This window comes from Eumetopias jubatus, unplaced genomic scaffold (genome assembly GCF_037043125.1).
Source record: "Eumetopias jubatus isolate StellerSeaLion01/CBP00866 unplaced genomic scaffold, mEumJub1_p1.0 scaffold_4, whole genome shotgun sequence".
NCBI lineage: Eukaryota > Metazoa > Chordata > Mammalia > Carnivora > Otariidae > Eumetopias > Eumetopias jubatus.
The window spans coordinates 63,787,807-63,812,298 of record NW_028274810.1 but is presented as its reverse complement, the minus strand read 5'-3'; the positions used below and the strand labels follow the sequence as shown (position 1 = coordinate 63,812,298).

Here is a 24,492-nt window from a genome sequence, read left to right as displayed (position 1 = left end):
TAAGCCCAAAGAGCTTCCAGATTATTGAGAGCTTGAAGGTTATACTTAGGAATTAATTTGAGGGCAGTGGAGAGAGCCCTTGAAGTGTTTTTGCTAAGGGGGGTAATGAGATCAAATTGTGTTTTTGAAGATTTATTTATTTGAGAGAGAGAGAGAGAGTCGGGGGAGGGGCAGAGGGAGAGAATCTTCAAGCAGACTCCCCGCTGAGCATGGAGCCTGACGCCAGCTCAATCTCAGGGCCCTGGGATCATGACCTGAGCCAAAACCAAGAGGCAGATGCTTAACTACTGAGCCACACAGGCATGCCTCAAATTGTGGTTTTCAAAGGTTATTTTGACTTGAGTAATAAGGATGAGTTGGAGAAGGCTGGACTGGCGATGAAGATTGGTTAGTACGTCTCTGCAGTAAACCTGCAGAGAGGTGGTGAGGACCTGAATTAGGGTAGCAGTGAGGAGGAAAGGGAGGTGAGGAGGAAAAGGGAAAGATACAAAAAATGTTAAAGAGCCTGAAATGATGGGTGAATGGCGGTGCCACTGTGTGACAAGAAGTACAGGAGGAGAGACTGAGGGGGAAAATAATGAGTTCCATTCCCCATTTTAGAAGTGTTGAGTTACTTAATCATAGGAAACAAACAGGGTTGCTTCAGATTGGGGGATGGGGTAACTGGGTGATGGGCATTCAGGAGGGCATGTGATGTAATGAGCACTGTGTGTTATATACAACTGATGAATCACTGAACTCTACTTCTGAAACAATATACTATATGTTAATTAATTGAATTTAAATAAATTTTTAAAAAAGCGTTGAGGTACTTGCAAAAGAAGCAGGTGGAGGTGTCCACTAGGGGACTGGATGTTTGGGTCTTGTGCTCAGTGAGAGCCTTTGGGCTAGAGATATGTATTTAGGAGTCATCTGCTTGCAGATGGTAGTTGGACCACAGGAATGGGTAAGATTACTCAGGGAGAGCAGGTGGAGAAAGAAGAGAAGAGGCCAAGGACAATGCCCCCCAGCTCGGGTTCACCAATAATTAAAGGTTAGGTAAGACATATGCAGCCAGCAGAAGAGAGAGAAAGAACAGTAACAGGTGGTGTCCCAAAAAGCGGTGGAAGAGAGTATTTCGGAAGACAAAGCAGCATCAGAGGTCACAGAGGGAACAAGTAACATCAGGGTGGAGAAGATCCACTGGATTTGACAGCAGAAGGACTCTGTTGGAGGGACTTCCGCATCTTCATTTCTCACATATAAGGCTGGATCAACGGTGTCTTTCTTGGAGAGAGAAAAGGATAAGAAGGGGAACGCATGGAAGGGAAGGATCTGTATTTGGAAAAATCTGAATGCACCTCTGTTACAGCACAGCCCGTGCTGTTAGGATTGCTTACAGGTTGAGCCAGTCCATGCGACGGAGCTGAGCTGCACAGATGCGTGCAGTCCTACTACTCAGAGGAGACCCCGGTTAATAATTTCATTATAAATTCTTTAGACTTTTCTCTCTGCATATAAACAAGTATATGTGCTTATATGTATACACAAATATAATTTTAAAAGTAAATATTGGCTCATTCTGTGCGTGCTCTTTGGAGAACCTGAATAAAGTAATCATCTTTCCATGTTACTACATGTAGAGCTGTTCCAGTCTTTTATGGCTGCAAAGTAGTCATTGTTCAAGTGAACTGTAATTTATTTAACCAGTTGGACACTTAATGATGGACTTTTAATTGTTTCTTGCTTTTCACTCTCACAAACAGTACTGTAAGGTATTTTTGTACACATTTCTGTGCACCCTTTGGCAGGGTGAGTATACATCAAATCCTAGGGACTGTGTCTTACTCGAATCTCTTTGTACTAATCTTTCTATCTTACGGTACATTTTCACCTTTCATCTGCATTTCCTCCTATACTTTGGTAAAAAGATGTTATTCTTCATGTGGGTCTCTGATTCCACCAACATTTACTGCACACCCACTCTCCCGAGCCCTACCTCCTGCCACTGTGTTCTCTGCTGGAGAGACAAAGATGAACATATCACAGCTCTTGCCCTCCAGCTCTCTTTGGTGGGCAAGAGAGGTAGCTGATCAGATAATTACAACTAATTATAACAACTGTTGTAAGGGACAGAAGCACAGGGTGCTGAGGAAGCACAGAGGAGGAGGAGGAGAGGCACCGACCCAAGACGGGCTATTAAAGAGGACTCGCTGGAGTAGGGGACTCCTAGACTGAGTCTTAAAGGCAGAATGGAAACTAACCAGATAAAAAGGGAAGCAAGGGTGTTCTAGGCAGACAGAAGGTTCACTGGAAAGTAGGTGGGAGGGGACAGATTGTGAAGGGACTTGAGTGATAAGATACGAGTTTAGGTACAGCACTGAAAGATTTACATGGAGGCGTGAAATGGTCAGATTTATGTTTTAGAAAAAATATCTCTAAAACAGGAAATAATTAAGTTTTTTTTTCAAAGATTTTATTTATTTATTTGAGAGAGAGAATGAGAGAGAGAGAGAGCATGAGAGGGGAGAGGGTCAGAGGGAGAAGCAGACTCCCCGCCGAGCAGGGAGCCCGATGCGGGACTCGATCCCAGGACTCCAGGATCATGACCTGAGCCAAAGGCAGCTGCTCAACCCACTGAGCCACCCAGGCGCCCGGAAATAATTAAGTTCTAAAAAGGCCACGCTGGCTGCACTGTGGGAGATGCCATTAAAGGGTTCCAGACTTAGGCAGAGAGGCCAGTCAGGGCTATTGGGAGTGAACTGGAGGCAACATGCCCAAATGTTACTTAACATTAACATACATGTTGATGTATTGTTACGGGGTTTATGGTTTTTACTCACGTAAGCAGGACTTTTCCCTACTGTATTCAGACTGGTTATTGCAGACATAAGAAAGCTATTGATTTTTTTTTTAAATATAGCTAATACTTCTCTCCTTTTTAAGTTCTTAATTCTAAGTGTTGAGTTGATTTCTTGGGCCTTTCTATGTAGTTGTCTCTGTCTGGGTACGTCTGCGTATTGGTGTGTTTGGTCCTTTTCCTCTTTTTCCATTTTTATTATGCAAATCTGAAACCTACATAAAAATAAAGAAAATAATAGAACACACCCCCATATGCTTCACCCAGATTCAGTAGCTATTAAGATTTGGTCCCACTTACTTTACCATTTCCAGTTTTGTGTTTTTGTGCTGTTGCTTAAGTATTTTAAAGCAGAATCCCAGACCTTATTCTTTCAGCTCTGCATACTTCAGTATGCATCTCCAAAAATACAGGTATTTTCTTACATAACAGTGCCATTATCATTCTTAACAAACAGTAATTTCTTGGTATAATTTAATATCTAGTGTAAATTCATATTCCTTGTGTATCTCAAAATCTCTTTTAATGGTTGATTTGTTGCAGTGAGGATTGGAATCACACATCGCATTTGGTAGCTTGAACTCCAAAGACTCTTAATCTATAGCGGTCCATAACCTTACTCCCTTAAAAAAAAAAAAAAAGCCATCAACAAATGAATAAACAAATGAAAAACAGAATCAGATCTGTAAGCACAAGAGTATAAACTGAGGGCTGCCAGAGGGAAGGGGAGTGGGGGCTGGGCAAAATGGGTGAAGGGAAGAGGGGGATACAGGCTTCCGTTATGGAAGGAATAAGTCACAGAAATAAAAGACACAGCAGAAGGAGTATAGTGAATGGGATTGTCATAGTGTTGTATGGTGACAGATGGTAGCTACACTTGTGAGCATAGCATAATGTAAAAACTTGTCGAATCACTGTTATACACCTGAAACTGATGTAACATTATGTGTCAGCTACACTCAAATAAAAACGTAATTATAAAATAAATTTTTTTTTAAAAATGCCAATGACTATTGAAGAAATCAGGTCTGTGGTCCTACAGAATGTCTCACATTCTGGCTGTGTCTTTTTCCTCATGTTATAATTTAACTCATTCCTCTGTCTCATATTTTCTACAAACCAGAGATTAGCTTTGAATGGTTGGATTCTGGTTCCTCGTTTTCTCTGGGAGGAGGATTGCAAGACTATGCATAGGTAGGGCTGTGAAGTGCCACGTCTTTCTGAGAGTCCCATGCTTATGGGTGCTAAGATTTATGAGTGGTTCAGGTGATGACAGCTCATCCCTCCATTATAAATTTCTCCATCAGCCTTTCATTGAATGAGTTCATCCCCTGATGCTTGTCACCCAAATGAATTATTTCATCATGGGCTATGAAATGTTTAAAAATTCTGTCAATCTTTTCACACTTATTAGCTGAGTAAAGAACATTCCCTCAATAAGTAGGGCTATTTGGTTGTTCGGAAATATAATATGTACCAAAAAGACAAGATAAATGCTTAATTCATTTTCTCTTATTGCAATTTTTGAACGAAGGAGTTGGTACTTTAATTGTTCCATTTTAAGTATCTATTGATCATACTTCTGTTTTATGACTTATTGCATTGGCTAGTCCAGTGATTCTCCTGCTATGGTTATCTGGTTTTCTCAGCCTTTGAGAAATGGGTCTTCATTTGCACAAGAGCCTTTACCTTTATATTCTTAGGTATGTGAATGACTTTCTACATACCACATGTCAGCCTGTCTAGTCCTGTACTTTTCAAAAGAAAACAGAACCACCTTTCCCTTGGTTTCTCCTTTCTTCTTCCAGGTCACACTGTGAACAAGATGCGTCAGCACTCAGATCCAGAAGTGGCTTGTCTTGCCAGAGAAGTTTACACTGAGTGGAGAACTTTCATTGAAAAACATTTAGACAGACCTTCTATTGAAGTGCGAAGTGACCCCAAAACTGAAACATTCAGGAAAAATGCCCAGAAGTTACTCTCAGAAGCCTTGGAATTAGAGGTAATGTCCTGGTTGGAATGTGATTCTCTCAGTCAAATGAGCTTCACATTTTCATAAATCTTCCGTAGTCTTAGTGCTCTAGCTTTATTCTAACTGGGTTTTCTTTAAGCATTTGTAAGTATTCTGGGCGATAGTATTATAGAAAGATTGCAGGCTTTGGAGCAAGACCTGGATTAAAACCCTGGCTCTAGTATGTACTGGTTTTGTCACTTTAGGTAAATCCCTGAACATTTCTGAAACTTGTTTTTTTTATCTGTAAAATGAGTATTATAATTCCTACCACCTGTAATTATTGGAAAGATTAAATGAAACAGTTATACAAAGGAATAGTAGAGTATGTGGTGATTAGAAGTGACTTAATGAGTGTGGTTCTTTCCTGTTTAAAATTCTTCCCCTTCCCACCGAAACAAAACTTCTGGCCTGGATTGTGCTATGGCATATCAGTGGCAAAATAAGTAGGTGTCTGTTGGAAAGACTCTACTCCCCCATTTTTTGTCAGTGCTCATACCTTTAGTTCCAAGACGCATAATCAATTGGCTAGACATAATCTCTATCGTCTTCACAGCCCACAGTTCACATTAGTGGTTTGAGGTACACGTGCTAGAAGAAGGATTTTTGCTCATTAACAATGATATTAATCATCATAAACAAATCTTATAGGTCAGTTAATATTCTAGAAAAATCAGACATAACATCCATAGTTTTTCCTCTTCAGGTATCCCTATTAAAGTATCCTTAAAAAATAATTTAATATTATTAACAAAAGAAACAATTTCAAAAGTCTAGGTTTAAGTGCTAGAACTGTCATTGCATTCTCTGAAAAAATATTTTAACCTTTCTGTCTCAATTAGGCATCTACACAAGAAAGGTAAATGGACTTATGGTATGTTATTTACTTTTTAAAAATAAAATTTTGGGTTTTTTAATACAAACTTATGCGAGAAAATGAGAAAATATAGAAAGAAAAAGCAAAATCATCATTGAACCTACTGCTAGACATAATCTTGTTAACATTTTGGTGCATTTTCCTGTTTGTTAAATTATTACAGCTCTTTAAATGAATATTGGGCAAGTTAATGATTATACCATATTTATTAAGAGCTAATCATATGCCATATGTTCCATAAGATGCTTTTATTGATCATTTAAATAACTGCAGAAAATTGACAACTATTTACATTTGTGTTTTTTCATCTTGATCAATATCAGGGTCATTTTGTATATCCTTTTCTATATGTATTTATTTTTCATATTTGTAATTTTAATGTCTGTTTGATAGTTCAGTGAATTAATATGTTGTAAGTTTGCTTAACTTTTCCTAAAGGAAGCTTTAACATGACTCTTAAATCCTTGGAAGAAAGAAAAAAAACGTAAGGATTGTAAGCCTAATTTTCCAGAGTATCAACTAGCCAACAAGATTTGCTATTTAATATTTTACATAAAGTTTATTTTTAAAATAAGCCAAAATTATTGCAGAAATACGGAGTGTGGGTATATAACATGTAGTTAATGTGGTGGTAAATACCAGTTCCCCGTGGCATCTTTTTAAGTAAACGATAATAACAAAGCTATGCTTGTAAGGATTAATGAGCAGTTTGCCTGCTATATTAAACGCCATAATAATTATCCTTTTAGTTTATCCATTAATTATCCTTTAAATGGCACATCAAGTGGTAAGCACTCAAGTGTTACAAAGCAAAGTTAAAAAAGTGATACATTCGTTAGTGCTTTCCAATGTAATTGGAAAAAATGTCAGATTAAGCATAGTTGAATGGTTTTGTTTCCAAAGAATACATTTTTAAAATAAAAATGTGCATCTTACCACCTTCCTTGACCAAAAAAAAAAAAAAAAAAAATCAATCTGTTTTCCTTGCATAAACAGCATTTGACAGGACTTTTATCAGTTTGGTACGTCAGGAATATAAATATAAACACTTTTATATAAGGTTAACTCCTAGCACCTATCATCATCTGAAACATTTCCATATTAGGGTAAATCAGTGCACCATCTCATCCAGTATCTGGTCTTTGACAGTAACCAACGTTGAGTGCATTCAAATCAGACCTCAGATCTCCAGAAATGTACTTTATCAGGCAGGAGTAAACCACTGGGTAAGTTACAGGCCCAATGACTAAAAAGCCTTTATAGTTTAATCCTAGCATGTGTTTTTGCAAATTCACGCATTATATTTCTGTGGGAAAAAATGTTTCCGTGCTATTTGTTGTGATCATATCCTTTGGTAGTAAAAGCCACAGATGAAGAATATACACACACAGCCAAAAGGTGCGTCTCTTTATTACTCTATGCAGGTCTTGCTTTCTAGATGTATGGATTGTTTCCTTGTTCTTGGAATAATGGGATAGATGAATAAAAACTCCACTTTTGAGACCCATGCTCCATTCCCCTTTACTTTTTCTCCCTTCCAGATCTTCTTTGTTCTTCCCTGTCCTTTAGATCTTTCCTCATATGAACGTCCCCTGTGGTGTCATTCTCTTACTTCCCCTTCCTCATTATCCACTCTCCTTCCTACCTCATGGCCTGTGATCATTTTCCTATTATGTCATTAAAAAAAAAATGAACCTGGTTCTCAAAGTTAGCCTGTATCATTAAGAGTTATGAAACACTGGCTGGTTGGCCCAGTTGGTTGTCAGATGGTGCTAATGAGATCCAGGTCAGGGGTATGTCCCCATATGGGACTGTTAGTTTTCTCTTTGTTTAATGGCCTCAGACTGCACCTCTGGCTTTGACCAGCTCTATCATAAATGTATTCAAGTGGTCAAAAAGGAGTGTGGGTAGATGTGTACAAATCCAGTCATGCTATTGGAAAACTCATACAAAGTTTGCTTCCAGTGGATATTCAATTCAACAAATGTTTAGTACTACTACTGCTGGTGCTGGGGAGAATATAAACATAAATGAGGCGCATTCCCTCGGCTTAAGAAGGCTTACTGTCTCCTGGCTGAGAGCCTGTGAATGACTGACTAAATATAAGGCAGGATGAAAATATGTCTGAAATAGTGGTACTAGCAAGTGCTACAGACACACAAAGGACAGAACAGTGAGATCTGCTGGGGGAATCTGGGAAGGTTTCACGGAAGAGATGACAGTTGAATTGGCCTTTGTTAATGGGTAGGATGTTCCAAGCCAGAAAATACATATTAAAATAGAAACATTATATTTCAGATCTTACCTGTGTTATGTGTAGAATGTTACCAAAAGAGCTGGAAAGCAGGGAGGTATACATAGGGAAGAAGGATACTCATTTAACAAATAACTTACTGAGGGGCGCCTGGGTGGCTCAGTCGGTTAAGCGACTGCCTTCGGCTCAGGTCATGATCCTGGAGTCCCGGGATTGAGTCCCGCATCGGGCTCCCTGCTCAGCGGGGAGTCTGTTTCTCCCTCTGACCCTCCCCCCTCTCATGTGCTCTCTCTCTCTCAAGTAAATAAATAAAATCTTTAAAAAAATAAAAAAATAAAAATAAATTAAAAAAAAAATAACTTACTGAGCACTTGCTGTGTGCCCGTACCAATGCTAGGCATTGGGAATTAGAAATGAATCCAACATGGTGACAGCCCTCGAGGGGCTCCAGTCTTCTGAGGGAGATCAGTGAATAGTCACAGTAAGATGTGGGAAGCTCTGCACTTGAGGTAAACACATGAAGACCTTACCTTGCTTTTAAAGAACTTAGAGATGTGGCAGACATCACTAATCGATTATGGCACCCTTTCCCACTGGGTCCAGAATCCTTGAGGAAAGCTAGCTGTAGGTGGTCATGTTTTATATCTTCCCCAGCTACCACTGGTTCGTCCACAATTGGACAACTGAATAACACATAGCTAACTTACAGGTACAAATAGATAAGCAAGGCCGATCAGATGCTCTGTCCCTGAGAAGTGTGAACTAGGAAATAGCAAGGAAACAACAGTGGGAGTGTTGAAGCAGAGGGGTGTTGGAGGAGTTGTGAGGGAGCAGAAGCTGGGTAAAGATGGGTAGCACCGGGGTAAAGAATAAGGCTGTTAGAATTGGCAGTGAGTAAGGCAGATGGAGAGGAGCAAGAGCGTGTGAGAAAGAGACCAGGCAGATCTCGAGACCCACAAGAGAAAGGATGTGGTCCCTAAATAAATCCCTAGGTTTCTTGTTCCTATTCATTCCAATGTTTCCCATTCCTGCTCCCATTCCCACTCCTGTGGATGTATCTCACAGCAAAACCTCTTTTTCTCAAGGTCTCAGTGCGACTCTGGTCCTTTCACCCAGAAGGACTAACCTGAATCACCAGGTTGGGACCCATTGGAAGGGACTCAACCTGGATGGGTTTGAAATATCCAAAGGCAGCTAGAAGACAGACACTCCTCACTTTGATGAATTATTTTCCCTTATGACTTACATTTTAATACCACTGATGTTTCTCCTCATTGTGATTGGCCTTCCTTTAACAAGAGGCGTACATGAGAATTGTTAGGTACTTGCTTCCTTTGCCCATCACATCACTGGTGCAGCACCCACCCCCCTGCCCCACGGCTATCTGCATATGTGCCATCTTCTCTCTTGACTGTGAGTTTCCGGAGGGCAGGGGTCAGGTCTTTTCTGCTCAGGGTCTCCAATACCCGCATCAGGCCAGACTCAGAGTAGCCACTCAGTAGCTATTTGCTGAATGAGGTATGGATGATATTCAGTTATGTGAATTCCAAGGCTTTCTCAAAGTTCTTTTTACATACAGACTACAGTTTGACGGAATTGCCATGACGTATTTTTGCAAATGCACACATACCCTTCTCCCCCCACAACCACTGTCCTCAAAAAAAAAAAAAAAAAAAAAATGAAGACTTCCTCTTGTCTGTTACATTCAGTGTATCTGAACAGCCAGTGACTGACCATCGTCCCCCTGGGATGAGGGGCCTCTCTGGCAGCATTGCTGGACGGTGGGCCGACAGCTAGCCACCCTTCCTGCCTCCTACTAAAGTAGTCTGGTACCAGGGTTGCCTCAGGTGGGGGGGCTACTTTGGTGCCTACCCTGGAGTCCATGAAAAGCTCGAGGAATCTGGGTTCTGAAGAACCATGGTGCCAAGTGCACTTCTCCAGCACGACCCTAGGAGATGGTCGGTCATCAGGATCACAGACTTCCCTGAACATCTTTTGTCTGCTACACATAGGCAGATGTGTGGGCCTAGATAGTCCTTCTCCCTGTCATTGTCTTTCTCTCTCTCAGTCCTGTTCTATATTCTGCCCGGTCCTTCATTCTTCCAAGTTCCTTTTTCTATTTGTTTTGGTCTGTTGGCCGTTGGTCTTATGTGAGGACATTTTATCAAATATCGGGCGTTCCTTTTTTCTTTTTGGTATACTTTTTCTTAAACTTTTCTTTTAAATAGAAGTATAGTACATATGTAGCAAAGTGCACAGGAGATATACATAGAGCTCAGTGAATTTCTCACCGAGCAAACGCCCTTCACCTGGCCAGAGAGGTCTCGGATCAAACATCATTCCCTCCTGCAGCCAGGTGCTGCCCTCCTGGGATGGGGCACTGTACCATAGCTCTGTACCCCAGCACTTACTCCTGTCCCCTTTCCTAGTACTCAGTACACTTAGAATCCTGTTCTCTACCTTTCTCCAGTGGGGTTGTACTCTCCATGGAGTCCAGGACTGTCGGCCTTGTTCACTGCTTTTTCCTCAGCCCACGCACAGCGCCTGGCACATAGTAAGTGCTGAATAAGTATTTGAATGAGTGGCGTGGTAAGGAGGGAAGGGAAAAAAGCAAGTGAAAAAGAGAAATTTGTTTCCTGTTTTCAAGGAACTCACTATCAGGGAAGACAAACACAGAAAATAGATCACTCTAATATATTGTGAAAATGTTTTAAGGGAAGCTTAGGACATTGTGGCCACGCAAGGAAGAATTTTCAGTTCTTTGAGCTAGGATTTGCTTTTTTTGCTTTTTCGTTTTTAGCTCAGCTTTGACGTGCAAATAGGAATATGTTTCTGGGAAAAGTGGACCTTGCTGAGGGAGCATGTACGTGGGCAGCGGCCCAGCGGTATGTCAGAGTACCTTCCTTGCTCAGGCTGGGCTGTGGTCAGGACTGGCAAGACAAGTAGTGGGAGATGGGCCTGGAAAGGAGGGTAGTGAGGGGGGCCTGCCTGACCAGGAGCGCAGTCTGGCCTGGATCTTGACCGTGCGCAAAAGACCTAGACCTGTGCTGCTTTGATGAGGTCTGTGACTTGAGGAGGGCTTGGGCCTGAGCCGGACCACCCCAGAACTGCTGCAGGTCCCATCCCACAGGCCTGCTCTGCTCAGCTGGCCCTGCGGAGGTCTCTTGAGACTCAGCTGGTCTCTCCGAATGTAAGGGGTCAGTTAGTACGGTGAAAGGAGAGGAACATGAACTTTGGGGTCCGGGGCGCCAGGTCAGAGTCTTAGTTGGAAGACCTTGAAGCTTTCTTTACCCTTGAACCTATTTCCTCATCTAGAAAATGAGGTAACAGGAGTTGTGAGCATTAAATATGAAAAGTGATTTATAAGCTGCTCTACACACACACCAAGACCCAAACCCTTTGTGTTTGAAATGCTGTAAGGGGTTAAAAGGCACTCTAAAAACCAAAAAAAGTATAAACTGTTACACTGATTTATTACCCTTGGTCTTGGTTTCCTGGTTGGTAAAGTACAGGGCCCAGTACCCGTTGCTTAGTTCAGGCCAGTTTCCTGTTATAATGGCAAATATTACCACCCGGCAGGGGTTGTGAATGAGGTCCCTGTCACAAAGCACATGGCCTTGTTCCTTAATTGCTAGGGTGGAATTAATTTGCTCTTCCTGTTTCTCTTGTGACAGGAAGTAGATGTCCTTGAATTTCAGTTGATTAATGGAGGCCTCTGAGCGGAGTGCTCCAGCCTCTCTTGCTTTTAATCCTTATGCAATGCAAGGCCCTAATTTGATAATTTTGCTGTTTTTTAGATGGATCACCTACTGGTTGAAAATATTGAGCGGGAAACGTTTCATCTCTGTTCCCGCCTCATTAACGGGCCATACCGGCGGACGGTGAGAGCCCTGGTCTTCACATTAAAGCATCGAGCTGAAATCCGGGCTCAGGTGAAGAACGGCTCGCTGCCAGTCGGCACGTTTGTACAGAACCACAAAAAATGACGCGAGGATGGGTCCAGCACTGGGCTGGGCAGAAAGCAAAATGGGCCCATCTCTCTGCCATTCAAAGACTCTTTTGAGTTTGGGTGACGGCTGCCGCTGGTGGTGCCAAGTTTTCCCCTGGCGCCATTCCCTCAGACAGAGGATGTGGGGAGCCCTGGGAGCCGGGCCTGCGGGAGAGGCTGCATCAGCTGTAGTGCGCTCATGTGCTGCATGGGACGAGGCTGCTGGCACTAGGAAGCGCGGCACGGTTGCTGTCACCCAGCCCGGTGAAAGGGTGACGGATTTCACTGGGAGTGTGCCAAGGACACCTCTGAACATCCCCATGTCAGGCAGATGAAGTGACTGCTTGATTTCGCCACCCTGCAGGTAACTGAAACTCAATTACCACTGCTGCTTGCTCAGTCCCGTCCCCCTGAGTTTAGACAGCTCCGGTGCCTGTCAGAACTCCCCTGTCTGTTCTCTTTGCTCTACCCCAGGGGTGAGCCTGCTGGAGCCAGCCAACTACCCCTTCTTTCCAGAACTCACTTATCTGAACATTGCAGCTCTCCCTGGAAGACCTTCTGCAGTGGTCTCCGGAGCCCCCATGCTGAGGCTTCTAATGAGGAGCTGGCCTGAAGCCTCCCCACACCTTGAGGTTTATTTGAATACGTTGGCTCTTGGTTTAGGGCTCTGTAGAAGATACATGATGAAATTTCTCTTGAAATGAATTACCATAGTAGAAAAACAAATATGTCTATATTCTAAAATGAAATGCCACTTATAGGCCTGCTTGAACAATTACGTAAATGGTATTTGCTCTTTAAAAGTAATAATAAACTGGGACTTTTTTTTTTCCTAAAACAAAAGGTGTGGCCTGTTCATTGAAAAGTGTTCAGGGTTGAGAAAGGGGATAGTTGGTGAAAATAATAATTGGACAAGAGTTTGAGGGCGATAGCAAGACCCAAGGAAGGCTTTTTAGGTTAGGGGAGACTAGAGCGTGTTTATAATCTGAAAAGGAGGAGCCAATAGAATGGGGGAATTAAAATAAAAAAAAATAGAGGGGCTAAGTTAAAAAGCAAGGACAAAAGGGAGGGGCCTAACGTCATCTGCTTTCTAAGTGTTAGATATCTTTCCTAAGATGATTTATTAGCATTGACATTGATCTTTATGTCGTGTTTTAATAATCCAGTTTACCCTTCTCATCTGTTGTATTCGTAAGTATTATTTCAGTTTTTTAGACTTCTTCATTTATTTAACACCTACTTACTGAGACCCCGAGGCTCACCAAGCAGAGTGTCTTGTTCGGTTCCCCACTGCTCATAACTATTGGAGCTAGAGTAATAATTGAGCACTTAACTATGTGCTCAGCACTGAGGGAGACATTTAAAAAATTAATAGTACTAATACCTAATTAAAGATGAGGAAGGTGAGGGTGCCTGGGTGGCTCAGATGGTTAAGCGTCTGCCTTCGTCTCAGGTCATGATCCCAGGGTCCTGGGATCAAGTCCTGCATCAGGCTCCCTGCTCCTTGGGAGCCTGCTTCTCCCTCTGCTTCTCTCTCTCTCTCCCCCTCTTCCCCTCTCTCTCTCCCTCTGTCTCTCATGAATAAATAAATAAAATCTTAAAAAAAAAAAAAAGATGAGGAAGGTGAGACTCACAGAGTCACACAGATGGTGAGTGGCAGCTTTACCATTTAAAACTCGTCTATTTGACGTATACAGTCTTCCCGGTTGATTTCGTCCATTCATGCTCTTAGGCATCGTGTACATGCCGATGACGCTCCAGTCTGTACCTTCAGCCTATACCTGTTCCCTGAGTTTCAGACAATGTCTCCTAGAGTTCTCGGGCATCTCAAATGTGACCTCTCTTCTTTCACTTGGTAATACTGGCACTTTAGCTAAAAACCTGGGGGTCAGCCTAGGCTTTTCATTGCCTCCCCCCCCCAACCCAACCAAGTCCTTATGGTTTCACTTCTCACATAGATCTAGAATCTCTTGTCTCCTCTCCATCTCTAGTACAACTTCAGGACTTTATCCTCTCTTGTCCAGATGACCATGTGGCCTCCTAACTGGTCCTTCTGCCTCCAGTCTTAACGTCGTCAAACTGACTTCTCTGTGCTAGAGACAGAGTGACATATCGAAACTGGAAAGCCCATCGTATTACCCCCCACTCTGAGCCTTTTTACGTGTTGTTTTCTCTCTCTGGAATGCTACTGTCTACCTAATTCCCTCCCCTGTCCCTACCGTAATACCCTGTATACTGTTCTGTACATACCCACATGTTCTGTGGTTACGCTCTTGATTCTCTCCCCACTCGATTGTAACTTCCCTCAGAAATCCTGCCAAAATTCAGAAATCCTGTCTTACTCATCTGGGTACCTTCAGTCCTTAGCTGAGTGCTTGTCCCATAGCAGTACCCAGTACATATCTGTGGAATTAATGGATATCCATGTGTCTGTGCCTTTTTTGCCTCCACCCTTGTTCCCCTTATCATCTAGTATCAACACAGTAGCTGGAACAAACCTCTTAAAATGTAAAACAAATCCTAGCTTTTCTCTGCTCAAAACCTTCTAGTGCCTTCCATCTCAGAGCAAAATCCTAATCCCTTACCATGTCCTACAAGGCCCGACATGATCTAGCTCCTGGCTGCCTCTTTGACCTCATTTCCTAAAAGTCTCTCCCTTTCTCACACCTGTATGGTCCCACTGGCTCCCTTACTTCCAAACAACACACACCAGACACGTTCCTGCTTTGTGGCCTTTGCACTTAACTCTTCCCCCGATCACAGTGCTCTTTCCGTGGATATCTGCATGTTCCTGTCTTCTCTCGATTCAGGTTGCTGTTTGCCTTATCAGATAGGCCTTTGCTGACTACCCTAAATAAAACAGCCGTCCCTCCCACTCATTAGTTAATACGCTACCCTGCTTTATTTTTCTTCAGAGTATTTATTCCCCATTTGACACAGTTCATTATTTCTTCATTGCCTATCACCACCACCTCCTTTAAGAATTTAAGCTTCTTTTTTTATTTTTAAAGATTTCATTTATTTGAGAGGGAGAGAATGAGAGAGAGCACGAGAGGGAAGAGGGTCAGAGGGAGAAGCAGACTCCCCGCTGAGCAGGGAGCCCGACGCAGGACTCGATCCCGAGACTCCAGGATCATGACCCGAGCCGAAGGCTCAACCAACTGAGCCACCCAGGCGCCCAAGAATTTAAGCTTCTTGATAGCAGAGTCTTTGTTTTGTTCCTGCTGTATGTCCAGCACCTAGAACAGAGCCTGGCACAAGCAAGGTCTTCATAACTATTTATTGAATAGTTGAATGACCAGTTGTAGACATACAGAGAAGGCATCTAATCCAATCGGGGAATGCTTCCTGGAGGAGGCGATAACCTGTGTGCAGTCTGAAAGGGCAGAAATAGGTAATTGGGTGGTTGAGGTGTATGGCAAGCCCCAGAACTGTGATAGCTGGGAGGTGATTGGGATGGCTGGAGTGGAGGACATCTGCAGGAGAGTACCTGGAGATGAGGCTGGAGAGAAAGGTAAGGACCAGGACAAATCTGAAGGGTCTTGAGGACAAAGTGAAGGAGTCTGGACTGATTGCAAGCAGGAACTGGTTAGTTTCTTATTACCAGGCTGTGTGGAAGAGAAGCCTGGAGTAGGGAGAGGGACAGGAAGGAGGAAGCTTCATTTATAAACATCCAAAGAGTTCTGCTAACTTAGGAACCCAGAGTAAGTTGAAAACAAATTGCTGTCTGGCTGAAAGGCTTCAGTGGTGATAGAGAGTGAAATGATTGCAGAGATGTGCTTTGGAGATTTGGAAAACAGGCTATGTTATTTGTGGCTGTTTTCTCCTTGATGCATGTGCAGAATTTCCATGCACGTTAATGGAGCTATTCTGAGTGCTTGCCAAAGGGAAGGAGGCTCACAGACTCCCACGTAAGCTTACCCACCCACGAAGAAGCACCTCTGAGCTCCAGCCTGTTCACAGTGAAAGGGTCAGCTCCTGATCCTGAACTGGGCTAAGAGAGGTTCCTAGGACCTCTGAGTTACCTGTAAGTCTAGGCATGAGTATGTCTTCTTGGTGTGTTCAGTTGCTAGAGGAAATTGGGAAATTAAGCACCATTAAAGTCCACTCCACTAGCTTATTGGTCCTTTCCTTGTGGTTAGATTGGAGGTTCTGGGCCCCTGGGTAGGGCCTGGGTCTTTTCATTCATTCACTGAGCAAACAAATGGTGCCCATCTGCTGTGTGCCCAGGACTGCACTGGCCCTGGGGAAACTAACATATGAGATACAATTTCTACCCTCGGGGAGCTCTTAGTCTGGTGGGGAGACAGACACATAGGTAAATAATTATAGTATAAGATAGAAGGTATTTACTGTAGATATTTATCTAACGTGTTGAGAAACTGGGAAGAGGAATGATTAACACCATTCTAGGGGAAGGAGAGTCTTCACAGAGAGTTAACGTTTGAACTAACTCTCAAAAGACAGGTAGGAGCTCTTCACAGAGGGAGCACTGTCAGGTGTAAAGGGCGTGGCTTGTTTCAGTAGAGGCAAGTAATGTGTGGTGGGAGTAGAAAGTTCTTAAGAATGGGGGGGAAAAGAAAGTAGCCAGCACCTCGGAGGCCTTGTGCAGGAGTTGGATGTTGGCCTTCAGATGATGGGAGGCATGAGAAGTTTTTGAGGAGCTGAGGGACTTAATAAGATGTGTGTTTTACGAAGATAAAAAATGTTCCTACGTAAGCATATTTAAGAAAATTTAAAAAAAATTAAACCCAAAAATTTAAGGCAAAGGAAAGATACACTTGAGATTCAGTCAACCAGAGATCTTCCTTTTCTTTTTTTTTCTTTTTTTTTTTGACAAATGAAGTTTAGAGTTGACCAAACGGATATCATTAGAGAGTCCCAGGTTTTGAAAAATGGCAGGAAGCTCAGATAATGCATTTACTTTGTTCAGTGGTGAAGGAATAGGCAGCTGGCCTTTTTTCATTTATATAATATCAGGTTCTTAAACTTGTGCTTGTCAACCTTGGTTTTCTTTTGCTGCAGCCTCAGGCCCCAGAGCTTCACTCTGAGATTTGTAATGTGTTTTGGATGTGTTTATCACAGCCAGATGGGGCGGGGGCTCAGCTTGTTACTGCCCATTATTGCTATCAAAGGGAGTCCATCCAGAAAACAAGGCTTTGGGAGCTTCGATTAGGTCGGTGACACTGCCTTGGTTTCAAAAGAGAGATGGTTTGATTGGATGACATTGTGTTTTCTTTTAAATCAACCAAAATGATAAAATTGCTGTCAGGGACAGGCTTACCCATCAGCTAAGGAGCTTAGTTTCAAGATCCAAGGAGCTCAGGATGTCCAATCAAATGCTGCTTGTTCATCCTGTTAAAATGTTCATTCAGTGCATATTTGTTGAGCTCTTACGAGCCAGGCCCACGGGTCACGGGGATACATGGGACATTGTCTCTGGCCCCAAGAAGCTCAGTCTAATGAAAGAGACAGACAAATGATTATGAATTATGGGGATTCAAAGAAAAGGAAATAAGCCAATAAACATATTAGAAGATGCTCGACCTTACTAATAAGTGGGGAATGGCAAGGATTAATGCCATCCTTGAAGACCTGAAGGATGCAGGGACGGTGATCTCATTATCTCTGTTCCACTCACCAGTCCGGTCCCTGCACAAATCAAAGGGATCCTGGAAGGTGACCATGGACTACAGCGGAATCAACCAAGTGGTAGTTCTGTTTGCAGCCACTGTGCCGCACATGGTATCTTTCCTAGAGCACATTAACGCGTCCTCAGGTACGTGGTGGGTAGCTATCGGCCTGGGGAGCATTTTTCACTGTCCTTCCCTATCAGAAAGAAAGAGTTCATATTCGCTTGCAACAACCTTGCCCTAGGGCTGTTAACCTTCCTGCCCTCCCACAACCTAGTCTGAGAAGACCTATCCTGTCTAGATACCTTGCAGAACATCAAATTGGGCCAGATGGACAATGAAGGATACGTATATTGGAAGCCTTAGCGAGACGCATCCATTGCAGAGAGTGGAAGAAGACACTAAGAAGAGTCAGAGGCCTGACAGCTGGGTGAAATTTGTAGGGACCAGTAGTCCGGGATGTTCCAGGGACGTATCCTTCAAAGGAAAAGACAGCGACTGCAGCCCCCACTCCCCCATTAAGAAGGAAGCACAAGGCCAGGGAGGAGGCCCTGTTGGGTTTTGGAGGCAGCGTATTTCACACCTGGGAATACTGCTCCGTCTCTTATACTGGGTGACACAGAAGGCTGCCAGTTTTGATGGTGGCCCAGAGAGGGAAGGGGCTCAGCAGCAGATTCAGGCTATGGTACAAGTAGCCATATGACCTGGCAGAACCCATGGTATTTGAGGTATCTGTAGTGGAAAAAGATACTTAAAGAGTTTATGACAAGGCCTAGTAGGAGACAGTATAGACCCCTGGGGTTCTAGAGCAGGGCCATGTCATCTGTAGTCAGGAATGACACACTTTTCAAAAAATAGCTTCTGACTTGCTAAGGGTTCTGGTAGAGACAGATCATCTGACTGCAGATCATCAAGTTGACCATACAGCTAAAGCTGCTCATCATAAGTTGGATTCTATCAGATCCACTAAGTCATAAGGGCACACAAGGCCAGCAGCAATTTATCACAATAGACATGGTACAACTGGGATTGGGCACAGCAGGGCCAAAGGGCAAAAGACAGCTGCATGAGCAGGTGGCCCAGACATTTATGTCGTCCTCCATCTTTGCCCCAGTGCCTCTCCCTCAGATCACCTATGGCTGCCTGAGGAGCTCCTTTCATCCAGCGGGAGGAGAAAAAAAAAAGCCAAGCTTTGTTCACGGGTGGGTCAGCTCAGTATGTGTAAGCAAGCCAAAAATAGACTGTTGCTATACTACAGGCCCCACTGCAGTGTCCTTGAAAGATGGTAGAGGGGGGAAAAAAGGTGCCTGGGTGGCTCAGTCAGTTAAGCAGCTGCCTTCAGTGCAGGTCACGATCTCAGGGTCCTGGGATCGAGCCCCACATCAGGCTCCCTGCTCAGTAGAAAGTCTGCTTCTCTCTCTCCCTCTGCTGCTCCCGGCCCCGCTCCTTCTCTCTCTCAAATAAATAAAATCTTTAAAAATAAAAAAAAAAAAAGGAAGCAAGACGGTAGAGGAGGAAATCCTTCCAGTGGACAAGCTCTGATTGGTACACTCAGTCATCCACGTTTTGTGGAAAGAAAGAGGGGCCCATGGTTAGAATAGACATGGATCTGATGGGCAGTGGTGAATGGCTTGGCTGGTTAGTTAGTAGGGGTCTGGAAGGATAAGATCGGAGAATCGGGGACAAAGAGATCTGGGGTACAGGCGTGTGGATGTACTGTGAGAGTGGACAGCAAGTGTGAAGTTCATTGTATTCTGTGTTTACACCCACCAGAGAGTGTCTACCAGGGGAGAAGCACTAAACAAATACAAGTAGCCACGCTGTGTGAACCATATGATCTGGCAGAACCCATGGCTTTTGACCGTGCAGCCAAAGCTGCTCGTGGTCAGCTGGAGCCTATCAAATCCACCACATCATAAGGCCACACAATCCCTAACAAACTTCCTGTCTGCTCATCTCCATCTCACAGTCTCCTCTCCGGGGAGCTGGACCTGCAACATGGCTCTCCGAATTGTTGGTAACAACTCTTAGATCAGGTGCCAGCAAACTTTTCTATAAAGGGACACTGTGAGTATTTTAGGCCTGGCAGGCCACATGGCCTCTCCCAACCACTCAGCTCCGGGGCTGGAGTACAAAGGCAGCCAGAGACAATACAGAAACGAACGAGTGGGGCTGTGTTCCGGTGAAACTTGACAGAAGCGTGTGGTAGGTGGCGTTTGGTCATGGCCTTGGTTGGCCGGCCCCTACTCTAGAGAAAGATTTTTACGAGTGCACAAAGTAGGCATTACAAAGATTTAATTGCAGCATGGTCTGTAATAAAATTTAAAAGTAATCTCAATTTCCATTAGAAAAGGAAAGGTTGAATAAACTGTGGTACTTACAGATTTTGGAACGCTATGCAGCAGGATAGATAAGGATGAGTTTAGATGTCTATAACAGCACTGTCCCGATAGAAATACAGCACGAGCCAGCCACATATGTAGTTGTACATTTCCCAGGGGCCACGTGAAATACTGTCAAGAGAAACGGATGAAATTAATCATATACTTGAGCTCTATACATTGAAGATATTATCACGTTAACATGTAATTAGCATAACAGATATTTTGCTTTCTTTTTTTGTACTAAGTTTTTGCAGTCTGGTGTTCGATAGCTGCATGTGGCTAGCGGCTACTGTATGGGACAGCGCAGATCTGTCCTGAAAATCTGCTGACGCGGAGGCAGCACTGATGCACATTGTCCAGTGAAAAAGGGAAGTTACTGAACAGTAGGTACTGGAGGAACCACTTATGTAAGGGGGAAAAACCTGCAGGAACATACTGAAGAGGATGTGTATGCGTGTGTACCCAATTTAGACAGGGGCTTTGGGTGGAGTGCTGGAGGAGGGACTCGCCCACTCCATACCTGATTTTTTAAAATAAACTTTTTATTTGGGGCTAATTTTAGACTTACAAAAGAGTGACAAAGATAATACAGGGAGCTCCTATACGGCCCTCACCTGGTTTCCCCTGTTGTTACCATGGTGCAGTGGTGTGGGACATTTGTCAAAATGAGAACTCCACCATTGTTACGTTACTTCGAACTACACTCCGGACTTCATTAGGCCTTCACCAGCTTTTCCACTAACATCCCTTTTCTGTTCCAGGATTCATTCTGGGATTGAACTGCATTTAGTCATTAAGCCTCTCCAGTCTTCTCCTCTCTCTGACCGGTTTCCCAGTCTTCCCTTGTTTCCTATGATCTTGACAGTCTTGAGCAGGGCTGGCCAGGTATTTTGTAGAATGTTCCTAAGTCTGAGTTTGTCGGAAGAAGTCCTCCTGACTGAACTAGGGTTATGGGTCGTGGGGAAGAGTACCACGGGCGTGAGCTGCCCCTCCTGTCACAGTGCATCAGGGGCAAATGATATTCCCTGTTATCGCTGGGGATGTTAACCTCCCTGGCTTGGTTAAGGTAGTGTCTGACCAGTTGCTCCACTGTAATGTTACTTTTTCCCTTTCCATCCTCTATTCTTTGGGGGAAGTCACCAGACCCTACTCAAAGGTGGTCATGATTAAATTCCACCTCATGGGTGGAGTATCTCCTTGTATTATTTGGAATTCTTCCCTAAGGAAGATTTGTCCATTCTCTCCCATCTACCTACCTACCTACCTACCTACCTATCAGTATGGACTCACGTATATCTATTTTATGGTTTGGGTTATAATCCAATCAGATTGTTTTTTCACAGTGAATATAAATTCATCTATTGTAATGTTTTAATGCAGAAAACATACAAACAACCATGCGGTGTGAGATACAAATTCTGTGATTGGCAAGACTTTTTCCTCCACAGCTGTTCACAACTGCCTTTGAGTAGGATAATCGTTGGCTCGTTGCTGTTCAACTGGCAACTTTAGACAAGCAACTTCAACCCTCCGGGTCTCAATCCCCACATCTGAATAAGAGAGTGTATCACGAAACAGTCTCGAGGTGAAGAAGGGGATGATGTTTGTAGGTACAGGTATTTTGTTTCCTATTAAGAGACCTTAAGTCCTTAATGGCAAGGGTTATCTTCTCTTATTTATGTTGGAAAATGAGCCCAGAGCTAACGGCCCTTGAGACATCATGTAAACACCGTCCGTATTTATAGCCCCATCACACCCCCAAATAGTTTTGTCCTACCGCTTCACCTCTCTGGGTGGGATCTGGTCTTCGTCTTCTCCCGCGGCCTTTTCTCCAGTGCCCGAAATCTGCCCCGGAGCCTGCTGACCTCTCTGGCCTCATGTTTACGCCTCTCATCTATCTTTACTACGGCCACGCTGACACCCTGTCCACCCCCATGAACGAAAATGCTTACCCGAGTATCTCACTCTTCTATGCCAGGCCCCGAGATGAGCGGAACTGACAGGGGCTCTGTGTCCTAGTTCGTCTTCCGGGGGGGGGGGGGGCGGGGGGGCCGAGTCATCAGTCCATAGCAACCTATCCTAGAGAGGAATGGGTGGCGGGCTGTGGGAGCATCATGGAGCGAGGGCCTGACCATGCCTGTGGAGGGGCCCCGTCTGGAGAGATTCAGAAAGGCTTTGCAAAAACGCTAACTCTGGAGCCGGGCTTTGACGGGTATCTAGGAGCTTATCAGGGAGTGAGTGGGACAAGTGGTGTTCCAGGTACAAGGAAAGGTATATGCACGGCAGAGAAATGCCAAAGAACGGGGAACAATAATGTGCGTCATGTGGCCGGAGCCCAAGTGCAGAAAGGCGAAGAATGGCCCCAGGTGAGAGTGGAGAATGAGGGGCGGGAATGAGTCTGTGAAGGCCCGAATTGTGGGCTGGAAATTTCTACTTGGGAGATTTTTACGATTTTTGAGATGAGGAAATACTTAGGGAAAAGCAGAGGAACAGTATCAGGGGCTGAGTACTCAGGTGACTGTTAATCAGCAAATCCTGAGCACCTGTGGCACATCGGGCCCTCCCCCTTCACGTGAGCTTCAGGGCAGGGACTGGGTCTGATTCATTCCCGTGTCCCCGACAGAGTCTGGTACAGAGCAGCAGCTCGGCGTACACGCACTGAACGAGGGCATTGGGAGACCAGGCGAGGTCCTGCTCGGGATCACACCATGCAGGAGAGGGGCCAAGCCCGCCCTCGGCCCTGAGTTTCCCGTGGTTCTGCGGTTCGTGCTGTGTCGGTGCGTCTCTGTACGTGCCTGATGCAGAGGGCAGAGCTCCCCGAGGAAGCACTCTGGCTTGGATTGCTTCAGACCCTGAAAACGCATGGCCCGTGGGAGGTTCCCTTCAGAGGCAAGCAGCCCACGTGGCCATGGGGTTCATTATTTGAGGACAGCCCACAAGGGGAAATGCATCGGGCATTATCATGGGGGCCTCCGGCCCAGTCCTTGAGCTGATCAAATATCAGGACTTTTCAACGTTATTATTCCGGAGAGGCCGTGTGGTAGAGAATCACATCATCACAACCCCAGCCACCACATAGTGCTCTCCTGCTGCACGCGAGACTGTGCTGGGTACTCTACACTCCGCCTCTTCCTCTCCTTGTTGCCTCCAAAAGGTAACCTCCACCCTTATTCTTCTCTACACCCCACTGCCAGAGCCTCTGCCCTTGTCTCCTCGGGGGCGCCCTCGACCCCCCTGTAATTGGTTGTCCACCCAGCAGCCCGAGTGAGCATCTAGAACAGACTTGCAGGTCATGTCACTCCTCTGCGCAAAGCCCTCGGTGGCTCCCATCACACATCCCGTACAGAGGTCTATGAGGTCCCCAAGGTCCTGGCCTCTGGCCCCGTTGCCATCTTGTCTCCTACCCCTGGTTCCAGCCACTCTGGCCTTTTGTCCCTGAAACTCATCAACTGTGGCCCTTTGTTGGGGTGTTTGCATCCACTCTTCCCTCTGCCTGGCACCCTTGGACCGCCCCGTGGCGACTCCTTGTCATGCAGGCCTTATCTCCTCAGAGAGCTCTTCCCTGACCACCCTAATTAGGCCCTGACCCCCAAGCTGTTCCCTGATACATCTTCATAGCATTTAAGCCCATCTCAACTTACTTACTTACTCTACTCATTTATTGTTTCTTTTTTCTGGTGTACTCCCACCAGAGCACACACTTCATGGGAGCAGCGACCTTGTCCGTCCCTCCTCTGGGTCTCCAGTGCCTGGCGCAGGGCTCGGCCCCTAGCAGGGGCCGAGGAGGTACATGTGTGCTGAATGAGTGCCCCCCGCCACGCCTCCGAGCTGGCCCATGAGTCCCCACACAGCCAAGCAGCCCTGTCTGCGCCGCACAGGAAACCCTAATCCAGAACGTGTGGGCCAACAGATGGTGTGGAACCCAGAGCCGAGGCGCGGCTGTTATTAGTCTGAGTTGCTTTTGCTTGGAACAGGATTAGCATAAATACCATCCCGGGCAAGTGGATAAGGTAAAGCTCTGTTAGTTAACGTTCAGATTTTGTTTCCCTGTTGCAATCCAGAACCATCCTTTTGCTGGGTGAGTTCAATTCATAGCTAAAGGTGTGGTCCAGGGAGGCCAAATGGGGGTGGGAATGGGAGGGTCACACACACAGTCCTTCTTAGTCCCTCCCAGTCCCTGCTCCACACTGGCCTCTGGAGTGACCTAACCGCTAGAGTCCAACCTTAGCGCAGCAAGCAGGAAGCCTTGTCCTGGTCTGCATTGCCCCGATGAAGCCCAGGTGCCTTCTAACGATGGAGATGAAGATGTGATCACGGTAGCTGCCACGTAACTCTCAAAGCCTCCCAGCAGCCCAACAAGGCCCGGGAGTATCGTTGTCCCCATTCGTCAAGTGAAAATCTGATGGCTCAGAGAGATTCAGTGACCTGCCCAGGGTTGCTCAGCCAGCGAGCCACAAAGACAGGTGCCAGGCCCAGGGCTGTGGACTGATTGACAGGCATTTGAGG

General features: G+C 44.8%; 1 protein-coding gene across 3 annotated transcripts in view; it reads left to right on the top strand.

Annotated features, from left to right (window-relative positions):
- Nucleotides 1-12,812, top strand: part of TCEANC2 (transcription elongation factor A N-terminal and central domain containing 2) — a 33,478-nt gene extending 20,666 nt beyond the window's left edge. For all 3 annotated transcript variants that reach the window (XM_028106874.2, XM_028106873.2, XM_028106872.2), the window contains 2 exons: nt 4,648-4,841; nt 11,779-12,812. In XM_028106874.2, the coding sequence (XP_027962675.1) occupies nt 4,648-4,841; nt 11,779-11,967 (383 nt within the window). In that variant the 3' untranslated portion in view covers nt 11,968-12,812. The remainder of the gene's footprint in view (nt 1-4,647; nt 4,842-11,778) is intronic.
- The last annotated feature ends 11,680 nt before the right edge of the window (nt 12,813-24,492 follow it).